Source organism: Ochotona curzoniae, unplaced genomic scaffold (genome assembly GCF_017591425.1).
Source record: "Ochotona curzoniae isolate NIBS_2020 unplaced genomic scaffold, NIBS_Ocur_1.0 scaffold_2453, whole genome shotgun sequence".
Taxonomy (NCBI): Eukaryota; Metazoa; Chordata; class Mammalia; order Lagomorpha; family Ochotonidae; genus Ochotona; species Ochotona curzoniae.
Genome location: NW_024467094.1, coordinates 1691640 through 1711147, shown reverse-complemented (window position 1 = coordinate 1711147; position 19508 = coordinate 1691640). Strand labels below are relative to the sequence as shown.

Genomic DNA, 19508 nt, shown 5'->3' with positions numbered 1-19508 from the left:
GGTCAGAGGTCTCGGGCTGCTCTTTGGGGAGAGTGCCAAGGAGTCTGGAGAGGGGGGCAAGGTGACCTGGAAGCCCGGTGGGCACCTCCTCCCACACCGGATTTGAGACAAGCAGCAGGTGGTTTTAACATGGGACATGGGGGACACAGCCCTGTTGGTGGCACCTCAGCCAGCAGCGGACACCTGAGGAAGGGAGCCGCTCTGGGGACAGGAGGCAGGGGGACAGCAGCTCTGGGGGGTGGGCATCTCTGGGGATCCAGGTGAGGTGGGAGCATCCGCACCCCTGACACACAACAACCCAGCAACCTGGCCCAAATAAAGTTTCCAGGAGAGTTACTTGTGAAAATAATATTTCTATTTGCTACCAAGATTCCCTGTGGAGTGCATGGAGGGGGGCAGCAGGGTGGTCAGTATTCCAGAAGGTTCGGGTCCTGCCGGCCTCCTCTGCCGTGAGCCATCAGCAGGACTGCAGCAGCTGGAGGGGCAGTTGGTCTTCCCCCAGGGCGCTGTCTTCTTGTTGGGAGGCCCGAGAGCGGTTCTTGGAGTCGCCTGTGGATGAGCAAGGTGGCTTTTTAAGAAGTAGAGGAGGGATGCAAAGACAGGGGAGGGAAAAAACCTATAGAAGGCCCAGGGCCAGGGACCTGAGAGCCAGGAGCCACCCTACAGCAAGGGGTCACAGGGACTCCTTTGGGGTGGAGTGACGTAGGGCAGGAAACAGAGCCAACAGAAGACGGGTGGGGAAGGGGAGGGATGGGCTTTCCAGAAAGAAAGGGGCTGCGGGGGGAGTGAGCCGATCCTCCAAATGGGACCCCAAGGTGGGAGGGTGGCAGCCAGGCGGGAGATGAGGGGCCCTCAGAGCCGTGAGAGGCCTGGGTCGTAGATCTACCTGAAGGCTACGGGCACAACAGGTGTCCACGTTTGAGGGATCAGCCAGGCTGGCCTGAGGACCCAGGAAGATGGCACCTGGGCTGGGGGCTGGGTCCCCGGGTGGAGATAGGGGCTTCGGGGAGGGATACAGGCTCTCAGTACCCAGCTGAATGGGCTGAGGGTTCGCCTGCCTGACCAGAACAGGACAGGAGCAAGGGACAGGAAAGGAAAGAAGCAGGAAGTGACTTGGGGGTGATGCCTGGAAGAGGAGCTGACCGCAGCCACCACGGCTACTCACCAGGCACGGCTGCCCCCGACGGCTCCTCACACAGGGTCCTCGGCAGCGTCTGCTCCCACGTCGCCCAGTTCACTTCATCCACCCTACGGACCACAGAGCAACCCTAAGACTTCGGGGAGCCGCCCCCCACCTGCTTTGGTCCAGGATGAAGGACGCAGCCTCCCAAGCAGCAGGCAGTGCCAGTGACACCATGCCCACAGAGGCAGGATGCCTGGTTCCTCTGTGGGGCACCTGGATACCTGCTGTCCCACCTGGAGCCCAGACTGTGGCCCCCAGAAAGGCACCTGCCCAGAACAGAGGACTCCCATCCCTTCTGATGTGCCATGTCTATGCCACACCATGTGCCTAAGACTCCCTGTGTCTGGCTCAAGTGCTACCTCCTCTCCTTTGCCAAGCCCAGCTGTCCCTGGCATGGAAGGGGTTAGAGCACTGAGGTCAGGCCGAGGGAACAGCTGGGGGTGGGAGTGGGATGCTAGCAACCTGCTTGGCCAGAGGGAGGGGTCAGGGACCACCAGGGAGGAGACCTTTAGAGTACGCCAACAGAACAGGCGGTGACAGCATCCTGGGCCTCAACTGCCCAGGGCAGTTTCTTTCCCTCTACCCTAGCCCCTAGCAGAGTCAGGCCAGCAACACGTCCAGCCGCCCTCCCCGCCCACCTGACTGACCTGAAGCACCAGCGCTCATCGGGGCTACCATCCGGCTTGGTGCCCACCGTCAGCAGCACGCCTGCCCGTTGCCTCTTCCTCCTGCACCACCAGTAGCCTTTCTCCATCTCCAGGACAGAGATGGCTTTCTGGGGACAAAGGACACATCAGAGGGGGCGGGGGTGTCTGGGCCCCCACCCAGGGGTAGACATACACAGGAAGAGGCACCACAGCATCTGATAGCGTCACCCCAAGTCTGCACAGCACGTGCCTTTGAATCTGGCTCCAGGATCTCAGTTTGCTGAGCCTGTCTCCCCACCGGGAGACTTGAGGGTTAGTTACCTCAGCAGGTGACAGGCACTTGACCTGACTTCCTGTTATCCCGACACAGACTCCAGAATCCCACAACACCAGTAACAGAACTGTCTGCCCCACCACGCGTCAGTGCCTACCCATCTGCACACAAGTGAGTCAGGTGAGGTCCAGCACTTAGCAGATGGTCAGAGAAGATAAGGGACTGGGCCCCCCGGGTCAGCAATGAATCAGCAACCATGTCCAGCCTCCCGCAGGCAAGGCTTAGCCCTTCACCGACTGCCCTGGATCTACCCAACCCTGCTCTGGTCAGGCAGCAGCATGGGGGACGTGGGTGAGGGGAATGGACTATGCTGTGGGGCAGTGGCTTAATGCAGTGGATGCCACACTAGCATCCACTGGTTCGAGTCCCGATGGCTCTGCTTGCAACTCAGCTTCCTGCCAAAGTGCCCAGGAAGGCAGAAGAAATGGCCCTAGGGCTTGGGTCCCCGCATTCACATCAGAAACCAAGATGGAGATCCAGCCTCCTGACTTCAGCCTGGCCCAGCACTGGCAGTTGTAGCCATTTAGGGAAATGAAATCAGCAGATGTGATTTCTCTCTCCTCTCTCTTCTCTCTCTCCTCTCTCACCTCTCTAGCCACTGTGCCTTTCAAATAAATAACATGCATCTTAAAAAAGAGAGAGATGTTTGCACTCCTCAAGGGCTGGCATGAGCACTCTGCTGCCACGGAAGGCTTTCCCCTCTCTCCCCACAGGCCCCACAAAGGAAGGAGTGCAGGAAGGAGCCTAGGGGTGGGCTGCTGAGTCGGGCCCCAATCCCACTGGGTGCAGGAACCCCAGGCAGCACCTGCTTCCGTGAGCCCAGCCTCACAGGTCCTGAACACACACCTAATTGGGCCCCAAGACTCAGGACAGGATGAGGGCAGGGAGTCCCGCAAGGTGGCACCTGTAACTTCCAGATGCTACGGCTGTCGGTGGCGACGCTGTTGACGGTCTCACTCATGAGGGCAATGAGCATGTTGAGCAGCAGCACGTAGGTGAGCAGCACGTAGGCCAGCAGCAGCAGCAGCACCACTCCCCGGAAGCGCAGCTGCTCCTGGAAGGCCAACTCGCCCATGCCTATGGTGAACTTGAAGAGCTCCAAGGACGCGTCCAGGATGCCTCGGTAAGGCATAGCCTCATCCTCCTGTCCCACCCCAGGCTGGGCCACCTCTGTGGCATTGGGGCCTGGTCTGGTCCCAGGGCTCCGGGCCTCCCGGCTCAGGCTCACCAGCGCTGTGGAAGGAGGCAGGAAAAGGTCTTCAGGGGTGGGGTGACCAGTGGGTGGCCTTGATGGCCTACAGGATTGGACGGGGACGATGTGGGAGGGCAGGGGGCTGGGGGGAGGCTTTACCTATAGCGAAGCCAAAAAGGAAGACTAAGTAGACGAGAAGAAAGCGGAGCAGGTCCCGTAGGATGACCTGGAACACACAGGCCCAGGAGCCAGGGTGGGTGATGAGGTTACCAGGCAACCTCCAGAGCAAAGTCACTGCACACACACACACACACACACACACCCCTCCAGAGCACGGTTCCTGCACATAGCACACACACACGTGTATACACACACACGTGTATACACACACTGCATACACAGACCCTATGGAGTCACACTAAGAGAAATCAGATCACGCTGGCTGGTGGTGTGGCACAATAGGTTAAGCTACTGTTCATGACACTGGCATTCCTTAAGAGCAATGGTCGACATACATTTGGAGGGAGCTAGATTGGAACTGGAGTTGCTGGGATTCAAACTGATGCCCATATGGGATGCTGATGCTGTAGGCGGAGGCTTAGGCTGATATGCTACGGTGCTAGCCTCAATGAAGTAAACCTTTTAGAAAAACAGGAAACATACTTTTCTGCTTAAAACCCATCAGGACAAAAAAAAATCATATAGAATGACCATATGACCCAGCAATTCTGCTGGGGACTTGGGGCCAGCATTGGGGCACAGCAGGTCCCTGGCACACATGTGGGCACCAATTCTTCTGCCTTTCTTAAAAAAAAAAAAGATTTATTTATTTTTATTGCAAAGTCAGATATATAGAGAGGAGGAGAGAGACAGAGAAGATCTTCCATCTGATGATTCACTCCCCAAGTAAGCGCAACGGCCAATGCTGTGCCGATCCAAAGCCAGAAGCCAGGAGCCAGGAACCTCCTCCAGGTCTCCCACAAGGGTGCAGGGTCCCAAGGCTTTGGGCCGTCCTCAACTGCTTTCCCGGGCCACAAGCAGGGAGCTGGATGGGAAGTGGGGCTGCTGGGATTAGAACCGGTGCCCATATGGGATCCCGGCACGTTGAAGGTGAGGACTTTAGCCGCTAGGCCACGCCGCTGGCCCCACCTTTCTTTCTTTTTTTTTTTTTTAAGATTTATTTATTTTTATTGGAAAGGCAGATGTACAGAGAGGAGGAAAGACAGAAAGGAAGATCCTCTATCCAATGATTCACTCCCCAAGTGGCCACAACAGCCGGTGCTGCACTGATCCGAAGCCAGGAGCCAGGAACTTCCTTCCAGGTCTCCCACGTAGGTGCAGGGTTCCAAGGCTTTGGGCCGTCCTTGGCTGCTTTCCCAGGCCACAAGCAGGGAGCTGGATGGGAAGTGGGGCTGCTGGGATTAGAACCAGTGCCCATATGGGATCCCGGCACGTTGAAGGCGAAGACTTTAGCCACTAGGTCACTACACCGGGCTCGCTGCTGCACTTCTGATCCAGCTCCCTGCTGATATGCCTGGGAAAGCAGCTGAAGGTAACTCAAGTCCTTGGCTTTCTGCACCCACATAAAAGACCCAGATGGAGATCTTAGCTTCAGCCTGGCCCAGCCTGGGCCACTGGTGAGAATCAGTAGATGGAAGGTGTCTTTCTTTCTCTGCCTCTTCTCTGTCACTCTGCTTTTCAAATAAATAAAATAGACGTGTTTTTTTTTTCTTTAAAGCATACTTGTGAAAAAAAATTATGCATAGATTCAAAAAAATTCCTTGTACCAAAATAAACTCCCCAATGACCACAACAGCTGAAGCTGAGCCAGGCCAAAGCCCAGAATTCCATCTGGGAGTCCCATGTGATTAGCAGGGACTCCAGCACTTGGGTCATCATTTGCTGCTTTCCCTCATGTGTTAGGAAGGAACCAGATGCAAAGCAAAGTGCTTGGATCTCAAAAATGGGATCTCTCCTTAATTCACTGCCCATACCACCCGTCTGCCTACTAATATTTTGAAGTCCCCTCAGTGGGCACAGAGGGCAAAGCTACCACCTGCAATGCCCACATCCTACATGGGTGACTATTTGAGACCCAGCTGCTCCACTTCTGACCCAGCTCCCTGCTAATACACCTGGGAGAGCAGTGGAATATGGTCCAAGCACTTGGGGCCCTGAACACATATGGGAGACCAGGACACAACTTCTGGCTCCTGGCTTCAGCCTGGCCATTGTGACCATATTAGCAGTGAACAAACAAATAGAAGTATATTCTCTCTCTCTCTTAATTATACCTTTCAAATACATACTTTATTTCAATAAAAAGATATCTGCATTGGGCCCAGCATGGTAGCTAGTAGCTAAAGTCCTCACTTTGCATGTGCCAGGATCCCATATGGGCACTGGTTCTAATCCCAGCAGCTCCACTTCCCATCCAGCTCCCTGCTTGTGGCCTGGGAAAGCAGTCGAGAATGACCCAAAACCTTGGGACCCTGCACCCACGTGGGAGACCTGGAAGAAGCTCCTGGCTCCTGGCTTTGGATTGGCTCAGCTCTGGCCATTAGAGTCACTTTGGCTCAGGGGGGAGGTTGCGGACAGTGAACCAGTGGGTGGAAGATATTTCTATCTCTCCTTCTCTCTGAATTTATATCTGCCTTTCCAATACAAATAAATAAATCTTTTTAAAAAAATAGATCTTAAAAAAAAAAAGGATCGTCACATGCTCACACTGGAGCAGCCTCCATGGAGTCTCCAGAAATGAGGACACACAGGCAGACTGGCGCATGCCCTGTCCTGCCCAGGTTTAGCTGTGCGGGGAGCTGCCTGCTGAGGCCGTGGGAAGTGTTGTTCGATCGCTCTCAATGGTCTCTCACCTTCTGGATCATGACGCTGTAGATGCCAGTGTGCTGGAAGCCACGCGTGTAGTAGAGCAGGTTCAGCCAGCCGAGCACCAGTGAGGACACCAGCAGGGGCAGGTACCACTCAATGGCCAGGAAGCACAGCACCTGCGCCAGCACTGTGAGCAGGGCTTGGAGCAGGCTGTCGGAGGATCACCGTCTGAGTTGGCTTCCAGGTCACGGGGCAGTGTTCCCCCGGTCCCCCAGCTTGCCAGCACTGACTTCCCAGCTCTCCCACTGCAGTGTAGTGACTTAAGATGCCCTTCAACTATCTGGGCCTGGGACTCTCCTAACCTACAGTGAGGCCTAACTCCACGCTAGGCAGATTTTTTTAAACCTCAGTCTTTCCTCTGTAAAATGAGCCAGTACATGCCAAAAATGCTGGCTGCACAGACTGTCACGGTCACCATCTACAGGGGAGGGAGCAGGTCTGGTCTTCGCTCCGGGCCTGAGCCCCTGGACTCTCATCGCCCAAGGTCAGCCTGGAGCCCTCCATCACACCTGCCTCCCCAGGCTTCAGGAGACAGCAGATGGGGGGCTGCTGGGGGAGGTGAGGAGGAGGTGGGAGCCCACGTACAAAAGGATTTCAAAGTAGCTGTCCATGAACGAGATCCAGATGAACAGGCGGCGGCGCCAGAAGTACCAGAGCTGCAGAGCAGGGAGGAGAGGAGAGCCTGAGAAACTAGCGCAGCTCCCCGGCCCACTCGCTGCGCTGCCTGCTGCACCAAAGCAGCTGGTCAACCTCCAGGTGGGCTGCTAGGCTAGCATGGAGGTTAGGGAGCTTATGAATTCTACCCACACTGAGAGAGCACTGAACTTTTTTCTCCACAGGTTCACACTCCTCTCCCTCCGCTTCTCCCTGGCCTTGCAGGATGCACCGTCCGCCCCAGCCAGCCTGGATTCGGTGCCCCAGTTCTGCCCACTCCAGTGCATTGGGGTCCAGCCCGGCTCGCACAAACTGGCAGCACCTCCCCCTGAAGACGCCCTACTGGGGATGCTCCAGAAGCCCTGCCTCCCGCCGTCCCCAAGCCCTGGCATGCTATCTGTCATCTCTCCTACTAGGGGCAGGGAGGGTACTGGGGCCTGGAAGGCAAGACCAGACCCCTTGGCCCTCAATCTTTGTGGCGCTGCCCACTCTGCTTGGGACTGCACGTGGGAGCACACATGGCTAACTCGGGCCAATCCCTGTTGTTGACTGGGAGCCAGGGCAGGGCATCCTCACCTGTCCTAGGAGGAGGTAGATGCCCCCCAGCAGGATCAGGATGTGGCCCAGCAGCAGCATGGAGTTCCCAGGTGTGGCTTTCAGGGGCGGGAAGCCCTGCTAAAAAAAAAACACACTCACGTGAACCTCCCGGGGTACAGGTCACCCTCTACAAGAGCTAGGCCCAAGGGTCCATTATGAGCCTGTGCTACTGAGAGGCCGCTGGGAGCAGCCAGGGGGAGAAGGGGGGCATGCACCAAGAGGAAGGGCCCCTGGAGGCTAGACCTGGGAGGGGCTTGTCGTGTAGCAAGGGGTCTGTTCAGAGGAGGGGCGGGGGGCACCAGCTCTAATCCCCTACCAGTGAGAGTCTACGCAGCCCTGGGGAAATTGCTCCACCTCTCTGCAAACCAGAAACTGCCCACGGCCCGTCCATGGGCACTGATGAGTCAAGACATGCCACTTACAGCGCATTGTCACTTAAGGGGAACACTCAGAGAGGAGTCATTCGCTCCTCTTGGTGCTGCTAGCAGTCTACGTGAGCTGGGGGGCCTAGCTGTGGCTCACGCAGCCCGGGCCTCTGTTTGGACCCTGGGAGGATGGGGCTGGGGATCCCCCCTCGCCTGTCCTGCGACCCCGCGCCCTTGCCTTCTCCAGGGAGGGCTGGTGGTAGGCCACTGCGGTGAAGATGAGCATGTAGACCAGGTAACACAGGAAGTTGAAGAAAAACCTGGGGATGAGCAGATCCCATTTTGCTTGCAGCAGTTTGTTGAGGGGCTCCAAGCCCACCATGCGATGTCGGTGCTGCCATGGGAAAGGAAGAGCCACGGACAGTTCAGATGAAGTACCTGCTTCATGTCAGGCCCAACGCAGAGGCCGGGGCAAAACCAGGGGAGAGGGCAGAGGATGGGGACCCTGTCCCCACCTGCCTCCACCCCAGATCCCCATGGCTCCGGGGTGACGCAGAGCCTCAATGACAAAGGTGAGATCAGCAGAGAGCCCTCATTGGTTGTCCTGGGAGCCCCTGGCAGTGATCCCCAAATTGGGAGGGAGTGGGAAGGAATGTCCTCAAGTCAGGAGAGAGGGGAGTAGAAAAAGAATGTGGGGCACTTAGAGATCAGGTCAGGGTCAAGGTCACACCTGCCGGGATGTGCAGCCAAACCCCCATTGGTCCAAGAGCAGCTGTGGACCAGCAAGCAACCTTGACCTTGTGGGATTTCTTGGGGCACGAGGGAGGCCTGCAAGCCCCCTTGTGCATACCCACCGGGCTCCTCGAATGAAAGGCAATGATCTCCAGCACCGAGTTCTCCTCCCAGCTGTCCACAGAGGCCAGGTCATACAGCGACACTCGGACAGGTCCGTAGCACCACTCGGTGAACTTTCGGGAAAGGGACTGGCACGGTGCCGGGAATTCCCGCTGCAGGATGTGCTTGAAAATCTGCCAGGTGGGTCTGTGTGAGCTGCCCTGCCAGGACCATCCCGGCACTGATGCTGGACTGAGGTGGGGAGCTGCCAAGAGCTGCCCAGGGTGGCAGCACACGGGCACACACCCCAAAGCATCCATGCTTGCTCAGCATAGGGCAAGCTCACCTTCCATCAGCATCCAACCAGCCTGCCTTACTGCCCTGCCTACCAGCCCTGTGGTCCTCTTGGCTGAATTCCTCAGCTGGCACAGGAACTCCCCACCCCTGTCCCAGCCCAGGGTCCAGGGCCCAGCAGTGACACAGTAGGAAGGCTTCTGTGGTTAGATCCTGAGCCCAAGTGGATTAAGAAGCAACCTAATTTCTTCTTTCTTTTTTTCCTTTTTAAAAAGATTTATTTATTATTTTTATTTGAAAGTCAGAGAGGAAGATCTTCCATCTACTGGTTCACTCCTCAACTGGCCGCAGTGGCCAGAGCTGAGCTAATCCAAAGCCAGCAACTAGGAACCTCTTCTGGGTCTCCCACAGGGATGCAGGGTCCCAAGACTGGGCCATCCTTTACTGCTTTCCCAGGCTACAAGCAGGGAGCTAGATGGGAAGTGGAGCAGCCGGGATAAGAACCGGTGCCTTAATGAGATCCCAGCACTTGCAAGGCAAGGACTTTAGTCACTAGGCTACTGTGCTGGACCTGAAGCAATTTAATTTCACAAATACCAGTTGGATAGGGGAGGGGTGAAACTCCTATTGAAACACAAATCTTGGGCCCGGCGCGGTGGCGCAAGTGGTTAAAGGTCCTCGCCTTGCACGCCCGGGATCCCATATGGGCGCCGGTTCTAATCCCGGCAGCCCTGCTTCCCTTCCAGCTCCCTGCCTGTGGCCTGGGAAAGCAGTAGAGGACAGCCCAAAGCCTTGGGAACCTGCACCCGCGTGGGAGACCCAGAAGAGGCTCCTGGCTTCGGATCGGCATAGTATTGGCCCGTTGCGCTCACTTGGGGAGTGAATCATCGGACGGAAGATCTTCCTCTCTGTCTCTCCTCTCTGTATATCTGCCTTTCCAATAAAAAATAATAATAAAAATAAATCTTTAAAAAAAAGAAACACAAATCTTGGGGCCAGTGCCATGGCATAGCAAGTTAAGCTACTGCCTGCATCACCGACATACCATATGGGTGCCAGTTCAAGTTCCAGTTGCTCCACTTCCCATTCAGCTCCTTGTTTACGGCCTGGGAAAGCAGCAAAGGATAACCCAAGTGCTTGGGCCCTTACACCCACATGGCAGATCTGGAAGAGGTTCCTGGCTTTAGACTGACCCAACCCCCGCTACTGCAGCCATTTGGGGAGTAAACCAGGGGATAAAATACCTTTACATATATAATACACACATACACACACACACATATATATGTATATAATTCTGATTTTCATATAAATAAAACAGATCTTTAAACAAAAACCATCCATCTCTGTTTATTTTTATCACTGCACTCTAAGCATCGATCCTCTGTAACTGTACATAACCAGCCACAAACAAGCACTGAAAACCATCTGGAAACGCTTCTAATCCAGCTCTCTGCTTATGGCTTGGGAAAGCAGCAGCAAAACATGGCGCCAATCCTTGGGCCCCTGCACCCAGGTGGGGGACCAGGAGGAAGCTGATGACTCCCAGCTTCAGACTGGTTCACGCCCAGCTATCGCGAGCAGATGGAAGATCTCTCTCTCACTCTTGCTCTCTCCCTCATTCTCTGTAACTCTTAACTTTCAAGTAAAACGAAATAAACATTTAAAAGATAAATTAAAAAAATAAAACTTCAAAAGCCAAGAAGGTAATATAGAGAAGAATATACATAATTATACATAATTCAGATGATTATATTACATGAAAATGCTTCCAAAAATTCATAGGAAAAAACACAATTAAGGGGCTAATACAATGGCTCAATTGGCTAATCCTCCACCTGCAAGAGGCAGAATCTCACATGGGCACCAGTTTGTGTCCCAGCTGCTCCACTTCCCATCCAGCTCCCTGCTTGTGGCCTGGGAAAGCAGTAGAGGACAGCCCAAAGCCTTGGGACCCTGCACCCATGTGGGAGACCCAGCAGAAGTTCCTGGTTCTCGGTTTGAGATCAGTCAGCTCCAGCAGTTCGTGGCCATTTGAGGAGTGAATCAGTGGATGGAAGAGTGTGTGAGTGTGTGTGTGTGTCCTCCTCTCTGTACATCTGCCTTTCAAATAGAAAGAGAGAAAAAGAGAAAGAAGGAGAGAGAGAGATAAGATTCAGCTTGAGACATCATGATTTTTTTTTAAGATTTTTAAAAAATTTTTATCGGAAAGGCAGAATTAAAGAGAGAAGGAGAAACAGAGAGAGAGCTCTTCCATCTGCTGGTTCACTCCCCCAAAATGATCACAACTGCCAGAGCTGAACTGATCCCAAGCCGGGAGCTTCCTCCAGGTCTCCCATGTGGGAGCAGAGTCTCAAGGACTCGAGCCATTTTCCACTGCCTTCCCAGGCTACAAGCAGGGAGCTGGATGGGATGTGGAGCAGTCAGGGCTAAAACTGGTACTCGTATGGGATGCTGGTGCAAGCAGGTGAAGAATGAACCCGTTGAACCATTGCACAGCGCCAGCCCCCACTCGGCTTCTGATGTCCATTTGGCTAACGCACCCGTAGGAAAGAAAAGACAATGGCTAAAGTTCTTGACTCCCTGCAACCCCTGTGAGAGACCCAGACTGAGTTCTGAACTTCTAGCTTTGGCCTCGCTCGGTCCTAGGTTTGTCACTGGCATTTGAGGACTAAACCAGAGGATGAGAGCTCTTTCTGTGTCTATCTGCTTCTCTCTGTAGCTCTCTGGCTCTTTGCCTTTCAAATAAAGTGAAAATGAATAAGTAAACTTATTTTGAAAAATAAGTTTATGTTGGTACAAAAAGAAGACTCCAGGCAAAGTTCTTTCGTTAGGTTATTTTTCATGACTTTGTTTTTCAAGAGATTTATTTCTTTGAAAGGCAGAGCGCCAGAGACAGAAGGAAACAAAGAGATCCTCCACAGGCAGCGTCACTTCGCAAGTGGTCACAACAGCCAGGTCTGGGCCAGGCTGAAGCCAGGAGCCAGGAGCTCCATCCGGGTCTCCTACAAGGGTGGCAGGGGTCTAAGTGCTTGTGCCAATCCTCTGCCTCCTTCCCAGGAGCATCAGCAGGGTGCTTGACTGGCAGCACAGTAACAAGGATCCAAACCATACAGGATGCTGCTGGCATTCAGTGGCAGCTGAACCCTCTGCATTACCATGTGGTCCCTTTCGGGAACTTTTCCAACTACTCACCTGTTAGAAGTGCCCATGGAAAAGTTCCTTACCAAGAATTCTATCAATAAACGGGGAGACCTCTATCTAGAGAAATGTTGGGGTAAGTCCTGCTCCTTTCAGGAGAGGCAGGGAAGGGAGAGGGGTGAGCCACTCACATCAATTTTGCCTTCCTTGGCGGCCAGCTTCAGGGGGGTGAGGCCCTCGAGGTTGGAGATGTCCTCCAGCTGCACCTTGGGGCAGAGCCGGGCCCCTGCCTGGAGCAGCCCGTCATACATGCAGATCACCAGGGCGCTGTTCTCAGCCGAGTCATCTGCGATCATCACCAGGGCATGCAGCACCGTATTGCCCAGGGAATCCTGGGCGTGCAGGCTGGCAGGCTGGTGTGGGTTCTCCAGGAGGTAGGTCACCACGTCCCACTGCTTGGTGCACACGGCCAGAGAAAGGGGCAGCTCACCTGCAAGCCGCCAGGACAGCTCGAGCGTCAGGCTTCCTGGCTTAACCCCTGCCAGCTCTCTCAGCTCCTCAGACTGGGTGCAGAGCAGGGGCAAGCTAATCCATCTTGCCTGCCTCACTCTTCTCAGCCCACCCTTCAACGGAGGCTCTACCTCAATATCAGTGCCCACATACTCTCCAGAATTGGAGCTTGGAGATACTCAGAACCCTCGAGGCCAGAGGGAAATAAGACATTTCTTATTTGGCTTAAAAGCCAGGCATCAGGGAGACAAGGACCTGGGTTTAAGTGCCAGTTTGGCCACACACTAACCATGTGGCCTTGAACAAGGCCTTCTCCTTCTGTGCTCACTTACCAAAATAGAAGCAGGTCCCTTGACTCTTCTGGAAGAAGCGGCCACAGGCCTTGGCATGAACATCAGCCCCGTTCTCCACCAGGAGCTTCACACACGGCAGGCTCCTCTTCTCGATGGCGATGTGCAAGGCGCTGTGGCCTCGGTAGTACTCGTCCGTGCACTGGGCTTTGACAAGCGGCTTGGGGTTGCCAGAGTCCCGGTCGATCTGCAGCAATGGCTGGATGCAGGCATTGACACCATGCTGAAGATTCAGCACTGCCTTCATCAGACACGTCTTCCCCGTGGAACCCTCTACGGGCGAAAAAAAGAAATGAGAGGTGGGGAGGAAGGGGCATGATTGGTACAGACCCAGAGCAGCTGGGCTGCCTGCCAGCTCGTATAGCAAGCCCAGACTCCAGAGTACCCCTTGGGAGGATTAAAAAATAAATAGAGATTGCTACAGATGCTGATAGGAACACAACCATGCTACAGGGAATTAAGGCTCCAGGTAACAGGCATTAAAAACCAACCAGGGCAGGCATTAAGCCCAGTGGTTAAGACCTGGTTAAAACACCAGAGTCCTAGGCAGTCACACCCACCAGCATAAGTACGGGCTGGATTGTGGTGATGCTCAGGCTGAGTTAGACTACAGCACCCACTGGTGTGTACAAAAGCTGAATGGGATGCAGGGACAGACTGGTCCAGTCTGCTACACACACCGTCATACACAGAAACTGGGGCTGGGGGCAGGCCTGGTGGGGGCTACTGGGGGTTGCTCCAACTGGACTGCAGTTCCCGCTGGTATACAAGACGGCCAAGTGTGTGGTAGACAGGAGCATCCATTGGTTTCTGTAAGAGGTGGAGCTAGACAGGACTGACCCAGCAACTGCAACCACCAGTGTGTGTGTAAGCTCATGTGAATGACAGATTGAGCCAGACCCCATACTGGCAAGCACATACAGGAGTCAGGTCTGGGGGGTCACTTCAGACTACATTTCTTTGGGGACCCTCCCAGCTAAACCGCTGGACTCAGAACTCCAACCACGAGGAGAATCCCAGGATCTGTGGTCGACTGTGGAGTGCATGTGTCAGAACTGGGCCTCCTCAGTTGTTGAAGATAGTGCAGTAGACAGCACGCCCAGATGCACATGGAGGATATGGCAGTCCAATGGGGCCCTGCAGAGGACATCTAGTGTCACAGCAGAGGATGGAGAGCAGAACAAGTGGGACAACGACCTCAGCCAAGGTTTGCCAGCAAGTATCTAGGTGAATGGAGACTCTTAAGGTGGACTACGTCGATCAATGGACCTTGGAAGGATTTCCTCCATCCTTGGAGCAACGAAATCAACAGCATTTCAGAATTACTAAAAGCACTTGAGCAGAACCCTCAGAGCATGCTCCACACTGGGGACCCTGGGATGACATCGGGTGGCTGTCCGCCATCCCCGGGTGCTGATGCGGTTAGGATGCTGGCTGCGGCTTCTCCCATACTCTTCCCTCTTCCCCCAGATTCAGGAAGAAGAAAAAGCAAATTTAGAAACAATGATCTCATCCACTTTCCCCTATTCCTCGACCCTTCCCTCCCGAGTCAGTGGTCCACATAGACATGCATCCTTCTCAACTATGTAAACATCATACAATAAAATTAAAAAAAAAAAAAGATACCCAAGTCCTGCGAGGAATACCTGGGCTCAAGTCCCAGCTCTGACTTCCTGCAAACACAGACTCTGGGAGCGAGCAGGGAGAGCTCAAGCAGTTGGATCCCTGTCACCCACACACAGGCCTGGATTGAGTTCCTGGCTCCCAGCTCCTGCCCTGACTGAGCCCTGGACAACGTGAGCCTTTCAAGAATAAATCAGCAGACTGGAACCCTTGTATCTCTGTGCCTCTCAAATAAACAAAAATTCAAATTATATAACAGCAGGTATGACTAAAATGGTATGACACACAGGAAGATCTTCCATCCAGTGGTTCACTCCCCACATGACCACAACGGCACTTGCTATGCCAATCTGAAGCCAGGAGCCAGGAACCTCCTCCAGTTCTTCCATGCAGATGCAGGGTCCCAAGGCTTTCCCAGGCCACAAGCAGGGAGCTGGATGGAAGTGGAGCTGCCAAGATTAGAACCGGTGCCCATAAGGGATGCCGGCATATACAAGGCGAGGACTTTAGCAACCAGGCCACCATGCTGGGCCCTAGACAACTGTTTTTAAAAAACAGTCAAGGATGGCCCAAAGCCTTGGAATCCTGTACCCATGTGGGAGACCCAGAAGAGGCTTCGGCTCCTGGCTTTGGATTGGCTCAACTCCAGCCATTGTAGACATGTGGACAGTGAATCATCGGACGGAAGATCTTCCTCTCTGTCTCTCCTCCCTCTCTGTATATCTGACTTTCCAATAAACTAAACAAATCTTTAAAAACTAGTTAGTTAATTAAAAAAAAAAATAAGTGGGCCTCTTACCCCTAAGCTGGAGACCCACTCCTTCCACAAGCTTTGCTAAGTTCTCCTATAAACCTAATTTATTCAGAAAGCCCTGGGGCCAACACCATGGCATAGCAGGTCCTGAGGCACCCACATCTCATATTGTTCAAATTCCTGCTACTGTGCTTCCCATCCAGCTCCCTGACTGTGGCCGAGAAAACAGCAAAGGATGCTCAAGTCCTTGGGCCTCTGTACCCATGTGGGCAACCAGAAAGAAGCTCCTGGCTCCTGGCTTTGGACTGGCTCCTCTGGGGAGTAAACCTGGAGATGAGAGACCTCTCTGTCTCCCCTTCTCTCTATGGATATAACTCTTTAAGATGAATAAATCTATTTTTTTAAATGTACATAAGTAAGTATTCCAAACCATTAACAGGGGGCTAAGAATGACAGAATTTCATCAATTTCTCTACTGTTTGATTGGTCCAGCATATACACATTGAGAATTTGGGCAAGCAGGGCTCTAAATGGGAGAAGTGTTGGCCATGTGTATTTTATATTATATTCCAACAATGCTGCCATTACTTAATAGATAAATAAGAAAAAAACCAAAGAATCCTTTGAATATCCACTCACTGACAGAAGTGGGTCAGTGTAACACAGGTAGACTGGGCACCCAGCGGGGTAGGCGAAGGTGGGAGCCACAGCCCTGGTAGTCTGGGGGCTGTCCCCCCCGATCCCTCCACGCCCAGCAGCCATTCCAGCAGGAGGCATGCTAAGGACATTCCCCTTCAACCCTGACCACGGTCCACCCAGCCCAGCCCAGCTCTCAGTCCACAGGAAGGACGGCCACGGGGCAGGTGTACCTGTGTACTCAGTGTCGGTGAGGTACTTGCTGGTCCGGCTCAGGTACTCCGGCAGCCCGGACAGTTCCTCGGGGACACCCCGGGCGACCACACTGAAGAGCCGGTCACGGTCAAAGCGGTTTGGGTCCGGCTGGCTGTGGAGGATGTGGTCTGTGATATGCATTGGAGGATGACCCAGGAAGTCCCCCTGTATCTTAGGTAGCCCCATCTGGGAATGTCTGTTCTCCCAAGGCCAACCAAGGAGACCCCAGGATGAAGAAGAGGAGCTTACTAGCTGCTGGGATCCCTGATAACAGCAATCTGACAACGGTCTCACTATGACACAGGTGGGTTTCAGTCCAGGGAACTTGAAAGCCTGGGTCTGCACAGTGCTGCAGGGGAAGCCTGCACACTGAGTCACTAGCCTTGAAGAAGGAGTGGATGGGTGAGGGACGCCGACTTGTTCTCTGAGAGCCTGTGCTGACTCACAACAGAGCACACTGCCTCTTTCATCCTTGCTTCAGCCCCTACTGGGTCAGCAACCACTCTCTTCTCCAGCAACCCAAGAGGCAAAGTCAGAAGTCACAACGGGCAGATCAGGGACTCTCTCACGAGCTAACGCTCCATGCTGACTCCAGACCCACAGAGGAGATTCTGGGCTGAGCAGACCATGTTTGGGGCCATTGCTGAGATGTGCCAGCAGTGTCTAGTGATAGGGTGAGGAGGGGCTGTGTCACTTTTCACAAAAGACAGCTCACCTCTGTGGTCCCCTGGCACCATGACCAGCAGGTGTGAGGGAACAGACAAAGCGGGAAGCGGGGCTAGCTAATGCCTGGGAAAAATGAGCCAACACATAAATGTCAGGGTGAATGTTAAGATCAAAAAGCCAAGTTTTACATCATTTGTTTGGGATCAGGACGAGAAGAGGTGGTCCCTGCTTCCTCAACACCAGAGCTGCCTATGCCCTGCCCAGACGCGTGGGCATCATCCACTGAACAGACCATGTGGCCACTGCGTGAGCACCAGGGCTCAGCTGCCAACTTGAAAGAGCCCTGTGGTCATCTAGCTGGATGAAGTTACTTCCTGGCCGCCGCGGTTGGCATATACTTCCGGTTGGGGATAGGGAGGCCCAGGGAGGACACAGATTGAGGTCCAGGTGGGCGGGGAGGCAGGGCAGGCACAGCTCAGTATTCCCCCAGCAGGACTCCCATGAGACATAGCGGGCTCCCACAGTCTGAGATGGCAGAAAAAATCCAAGGCACGAGAGGGTCAGAGCAGAAATACGCGAGGATTGAGGGGCAGTTGAGTATTGAAGAGACCCCATAAGGTAAAAGGTCAAGAATGGGGAAGGTGTCAGAGGTGAAGCTGTCGGGATCAGCGGGCCGTGAGAGCTGACCTGGGTCACCACAGACAGTGGGCAGGGTTCCATGGGGGCTGGGATGGGCTGCTCTGCTGGACTTGGTGAGGGCAGGGGAGGGGAAGAGCTTCCTCTTGTCCCACGCCCATCGGCCTCCTCACCTGACACCCGGAGCCTTTCTGTAGTTGAGGTTCACTCTGATCTGAGGAGGGAAGTTGCGGTCCTCTGGCTGGAATTCCGACTCAATGGGAGGCGGCCCCTCCCCAGGGCCCGGCCTGCCCTGCTTGGCCTCTGCACCATCACGGCCCTCTCCATCTGACGTCTCCAGCCTGAAGGCCGGAGGGCTGGAGGGCGAGGTCATCTTGAGGGAAGGCGCGGCTTCTCCTGGGCTTCTCCTGGGCTTCTCCTGGCAATCTCTGTGGGGATGGAGCCGTCAGGCGCCTCCTTCCTCGTGGCTCCCGGGACCGGGTGAGTGGCCTGCAGCAGGAGGTGTTAGGAGCAGAGTACCTGAAGATCCACCCACCGAGCAGCAGGGGAAGTGAGCTGGAAGGGACAGTGAGACGGGCACTCCTTGAGTTCAGCCCCACATATGGAGCCACGGGGGAGGACCTGGCACCACAACCTTTATACACCACATCTCGCCCAGTGGCCAAAAATGCAAAGGTGCAGGCCACCACTTCCCCCTCTTCACAGAAGGAGAAACCCCAAGGAAATCTCTGGGGAAAACCACCTGTGCACCAAATCCTCATTCTGTCATCAGGACAATTGAGACAGGCAAAAGGAAACTGTCTTGGCCAAGCCCACCAAAACCAGCTCTCTTCCCACACCGCCTCCGTGGCTCTTCAGTTCTCCAAAGTCCCCCAGGACCCAGCTGCTGGCTGACGTTGGATGCCACTTCCTCCCCTCAGCCCTTCTGGGGGTCTCCAGGGGCCTCAGAGCCAGGAAAGAGGAAGGGAGGCCCCTCACAGGTGGGACAGCTCCCCCGGAACCCAAGTCAGACCCTAGACTAGGTATAGCGAGCTGGGCGGACAGCACTCGCTCATGCTCACAAGACAAACCGAAACCACAACCTTCATCACGTGGCAGGAGGTAGGCAGGGCCCAAATGGGGTAGCTCTGAGGAACCCCCGGGCTCCCAGCGAGGGCAAAGAAAAGGAGTTAAGAGATGGGTTAGGAGACAAGGGTTATGGGCCACGCAGGCCGGGATAAGATGCAGAGAGGGTGGGCTGCAGGCAGGGCCTGAGCAAGAGAGAGAATTTTCCCATGAAAGCAAGGGAGGCTGGACCTGCTGGGTGGCCACCACCTGTGACAGCAACCCCCGATGACCACCACCACTGTGCCCACCATGAGATCCCGGTGTCCACCTAGCCTGGCTTATGTCCCCAACCAAACCCTGACTGCATCTGCTTCCCTGTGCACCACCCAATCCATCACAACAGCTGGCTGTCCCAGCCCCACTCACCCAGGCACAGAGGAACAGAACCCCACGCAGACCCTTGGCTTGAGCTAGAAAAACAAGGGAGCCCTCTAGGACTCCTCTGCTCCATCTCTCACAGTCAAGCTCGGGGACCGGGCCCTCCACCCCCAGATGTCTACCGACTTACCCCCAGGCGGGAGACCAGGGCTAGCGGCTGCAGAGCCTCTTTCTCCGGGCGCGGGCAGCGGCGGGGGCTGCAGGAGGAAGTGAAGCTGGGAGGGGCTGATAGCTCAGGAGCCGCAGGCACCTCCCCACCCGGCGGCTGCGCTCGCAGAGAGCTAGCGGGTTGTGGCGTCTGGGTTGCTCGCCGCCCTCAACCCGTGGCCAGCGGTGCGGAGGTGAGTAGGGACGGGGTCAGGAGCAGGCTGGCCACCAGCAACCGAGCATCTGGACGCTGGCCACACCCTGCTCCTTCCGTGCACGCCCCACCCCCGCCAGCCTCCCTTTCCACCCTCCCCCC

General features: G+C 54.8%; 1 protein-coding gene across 4 annotated transcripts; it reads right to left on the bottom strand.

The window, feature by feature from the left end:
• Positions 1 to 337: 337 nt before the first annotated feature.
• On the bottom strand, positions 338 to 19423 carry TRPV2 (transient receptor potential cation channel subfamily V member 2). Of its 4 annotated transcripts, XM_041000714.1 has the most exons (16): positions 19176 to 19423; positions 19034 to 19077; positions 17734 to 18049; positions 16237 to 16370; positions 12973 to 13263; positions 12322 to 12620; positions 8716 to 8889; positions 8100 to 8255; positions 7476 to 7574; positions 6831 to 6901; positions 6230 to 6395; positions 3516 to 3582; positions 3069 to 3397; positions 1831 to 1958; positions 1166 to 1248; positions 338 to 549 (listed from the first exon to the last, which is right to left on the bottom strand). In XM_041000714.1, the coding sequence occupies exons 3-16, from the start codon at positions 17931 to 17933 to the stop codon at positions 458 to 460; spliced, it is 2289 nt and encodes a 762-aa protein (XP_040856648.1). In that variant the 5' UTR covers positions 17934 to 18049; positions 19034 to 19077; positions 19176 to 19423; the 3' UTR covers positions 338 to 457. The 4 variants fall into 4 exon arrangements, with proteins under 4 accessions (XP_040856648.1, XP_040856646.1, XP_040856649.1 ...); XM_041000712.1 differs by lacking the exon at positions 19034 to 19077 and having other exon boundaries at positions 17734 to 18115; XM_041000715.1 differs by lacking the exon at positions 19034 to 19077 and having other exon boundaries at positions 7476 to 7571; positions 17734 to 18115.
• Between the last annotated feature and the right edge of the window lie 85 nt (positions 19424 to 19508).